General features: G+C 28.8%; 1 protein-coding gene across 1 annotated transcript; it reads right to left on the bottom strand.

Moving 5' to 3' along the window:
• Positions 1-2177: 2177 nt before the first annotated feature.
• Positions 2178-2861, bottom strand: LOC111027149 (THAP domain-containing protein 2-like). The gene is made up of 3 exons (XM_022305376.1): positions 2791-2861; positions 2481-2715; positions 2178-2360 (listed from the first exon to the last, which is right to left on the bottom strand). The coding sequence occupies exons 1-3, from the start codon at positions 2859-2861 to the stop codon at positions 2208-2210; spliced, it is 459 nt and encodes a 152-aa protein (XP_022161068.1). The 3' UTR covers positions 2178-2207.
• Between the last annotated feature and the right edge of the window lie 978 nt (positions 2862-3839).

Below are 3839 nucleotides of genomic sequence, written 5' to 3'. Positions count from 1 at the left end.
ATATATTTTACCGCCTTTTTATGTATTTGAATGTGTGAATATTTTGGAGATCATAATATTTGTTATTAATTGTGAATCGGTATTCGTATTTATAATATTATTGTAGCTTGTACTAGTGTAAAGTGTTAAACTGTGAACTTTTAAACTTGTTATATTATTATTTAAAATGACTTGCTGTGTTCTTTCCCTAACAGTACATAAAATAACATATATGTAACCGCAACATAACTTTGTAATATAAGCTTAGTAACAGTTACGTATTAATATCTGCCAGAAATATAACCGTTATATTACTGTTAAGTGCCTATGTCCGCTTTGTCTTAATAAACAAATTTACATTATTTTATATAACATTAATGTTACATAGACATAGTAATACTTCTAATATATAATAATTTACAACAGGAATACTATTATTGATCAATTATGCATAACTATAGATATAAAATAATTAAAATGTTATGCACGGATGCATAACAGTTATATACATAATATACACCACAATATTGTGGAATTTCAAATTACAATATAATATAATATAATATAGATTGACATCTATATTATAAATATATTATTTATTATATTGCAGTAAAAATGTCATAATACCTGGTAAAAATTAAAATATCTCATTAAAATGTAACTGACACCAATGTAGATTATCCAATTTCATATTTATTAAACACAATAAGTTGAAATACTATAATATTTACTGTTTATTTTAATAATATTATGAAATATGAATTGATTATCATCACTGATAAAAATGTTTAGATAAAACATTTATTATATGGAATATTTCCGCTTGGAGCGCTACACATTAATTATTGCTATGAGTAAGCTACACACATTGAACTATATGATAACTGGAATCAGGGCATAGTAACTGTGTGTAATGGCAAAATCTGGTGACTGTGGCCTTGAACACGCTCTCTAGGAGGGCGTGACATGCGTTATCACTTAAATAAATCATATCATTATTATCACACAAAAATAATAAGAATAACATTGGTCATTGCGTGGTTTGGTTGTTTCCGTTTTTATAATTCCGTAACTTAGAGGGATACACGTTGCTAACATTCCATCAGATTACGAATACGGTACAATTTCCAATACTTCAACCGTAGGGATACAGGACGTTACACATGCAGTATACAAGCGATTCGTACCGACCCGTATCGGACTCGGACTTCGAGACGAGGTGGTACGTAACTATTCCGTAACGATACTTATCGAATTTTTCTTCTTGAAAATCTAGCATCTCTCGACTTGCTATGCAACACCACCTCAAGTTGGTCACTGTGTAACCGCTGTTATACCAAAAAACAACCACTCTTATCATTTCGGCCAAAAGCTTATCACTACCGCTGTCAAAATCGGGAAATCTGTCCCAGCCACTGACTGCTGGAATGCTCACCAAGCAGTGTTGCCCGAGTGAGAATGTTAGAACGAGATGGGACATACTAATGGTGTTACTATCTTTGTCTTGCACAAAGACGTAATGACGCATCTAATATGAATTTACCTCGATATTATTTTAGTTTAATTCTTTGAACTTGTATCTTCTTATTTATTTTTTAACTTCCACAAAATTTTTTTTATTATTTTAACAGAATATAAATAATTTATAATATAACAAGTAATGAAACATACTTTTCTTGTGGACTTCTACATTTTACATAAAATAAATCACTAAATGTAGTAAAATAATATCTATTAAAATAAAAACATATTATTTATAGTATTATTCATAATTGAAAGATAAGTTACTTACACTACTTACCTGGAGCTGTATCTACTACTTACCTTAAATTGTACTTACTACTTTCTTAACTTAACTTCTGGTAACTTGGTAACTATGTAAAGTTGACTTCAACTAGATATTTTCTGTAATGATAATAAAACTATAAATTAGTAAAAATATTTTATTTAAAATAAACTAGCAAAATAATTAACTATTAATGAAACTATTGTGAAATATGATGGTTGATTTATTACATAATATAAAAGCATTCATACAACCATTAAAGCATAATAAAAAAAAAGCATTCACCACAAATTAACAAAATAAATTATAATAAAAAAGTGTTGAAAATATCTTCAACAGTATCTCCAATTAAGTGATTATTTTTTAATAAATTTAACATTTCACGTATACTACTTACTCGCTTGTCTCTTCTCATTAATTTCTGTTGCAAAATCATCTTGTCTCAATGTAAATCTTGTAATGTTCTGTCTAACTCTTCCCCAGTTAATTTAGTCTGTATGCCAATGTCTACAAACTTGGTATCTGTTTCACAGGTAGATATATTATTTTCCTCAATATTTTCAGTATTATGAACGGCTGTTGTTGTGGTTGTGTCCTTTAAAATACATTTAAATAACAATTTAACTTAAGAGAACAAAATTCCTAATACATAATGGCCATGTTATAATATAAACAATATATATTAATACTTGTTTTAGTATGTATATTTACTTACTTCTCGTTGCAGAATTCTTCTTTCTTTTATTTTTGGGATTAAATAATTTGGGAAATTAAATACAAATGGTACTGCAGATTTTTTTGACATTTGTTTTCCACTTACAACAGCTGAATAGAAGTCAGTTTCTTTTAAATGTAAACTGCATAATGTTGAGCTGGAAGAAGACTTAAAGTCTTTTCTTCGAACAACATGTACCCATTTTTGAAGCCTCTCTTTCTCTTTAAGAGGAAACCTTAAATATCAAAATAATAAATGTAGATTTGTTTGAAATTATCAATGTGTAAATTCAATAACACTTTATACTAACTTGTGAAATGACAAGTCTTCCCTAACGTTACTTGAGCTAGGACAATCAAAACCACTACAAAAATTCACCATCTTAACTTGGCCACTATTTGAAATTTTAAGTTAAAGTTTAACACAGTTTAGACCAAGAAAAAAACGTTTGAGGGGACTGCAGCACGCGTATTTTTAATACGTTTTAGACCAATAAGCGGTAGTAAATTACACATACTTCGGAATGTCCGATTTAAATTATTCATACATGTATGAACTCTTTGACAAAATATCTAGGCTTTTTAGGAAGTCGATTTTTGATTTTCAATTTTAAAAGCCCTTAAAATTAAGGTATTTTTTTCAAAAATCTTATGAAATATTTGCATTATATTTGTATTTATTTTGAGCATATCTGATTTTAAATCAAAAAAGTGATTCCTAAAGAGCATAGTCTAGAAGATTATAAATTCAACCTTTTTTTTAAATTTCAATCAAACTTCAGGAAGTATGTTTAATTTACTACCGCTTTTAGCAGTTTTTATAGTTATGCATACAAGAATATATTTCGTTTTTCGCTATGCATTGACATGTGCGTGCGCGTGTGAGAGTTTCTTCCGGCGGCTCGGCGCGCAGCGGCGGTTGCTCGGTGCGGCGAGACATCGATTCTTGGAAACAATTAGTGGATAAGGATTACTGGATAGGTATAGCAAAATCACTAATGGATAATAATAATAATAAAATACACATATTATATTAGGAAATATAAAGTTATACCGCCTATATGAATCATTTGATTTCAACACTACACTCCGATCAGTAAAGTTGTCTGTAAAGTGTCCAGTGTTTCGTGTTTTTTTTTCATTATTTTAAAAAATGGGTAAGGACTGGCGTTTTGGCCGAAAAACTAGGCGTAAGTTAAGTGCACCTAAATTAAAAAAACACAGATTGAACAATTTACAATCGATAAAAAAAAAAAGTGACAAAGATCATAGCTGCGATGTTCAGGTAATTATATAAACACATATAGAATTTAGAATAATATTACTATTTTAAATATTGAAGAATATTCAGTATTATTTT

The sequence above is a fragment of the Myzus persicae genome, unplaced genomic scaffold (assembly GCF_001856785.1).
Source record: "Myzus persicae strain clone G006 unplaced genomic scaffold, MPER_G0061.0, whole genome shotgun sequence".
Lineage (NCBI taxonomy): Eukaryota > Metazoa > Arthropoda > Insecta > Hemiptera > Aphididae > Myzus > Myzus persicae.
Note: the sequence above shows the minus strand (reverse complement) of the source record. Positions and strands in the feature narration are given on the sequence as shown.

What these genes read in the sequence shown, in the direction of transcription:
- LOC111027149 (XM_022305376.1), bottom strand. Translation starts at nt 2,861, where the DNA reads ATGGTGAATTTTTGTAGTGGTTTTGATTGTCCTAGCTCAAGTAACGTT. An exon ending in GAAGACTTGTCATTTCACAA is followed by an intron (nt 2,716 to 2,790) that starts GTTAGTATAAAG and finishes TTGATATTTAAG; the next exon opens with GTTTCCTCTTAAAGAGAAAG. An exon ending in GAAGAATTCTGCAACGAGAA is followed by an intron (nt 2,361 to 2,480) that starts GTAAGTAAATAT and finishes TGTATTTTAAAG; the next exon opens with GACACAACCACAACAACAGC.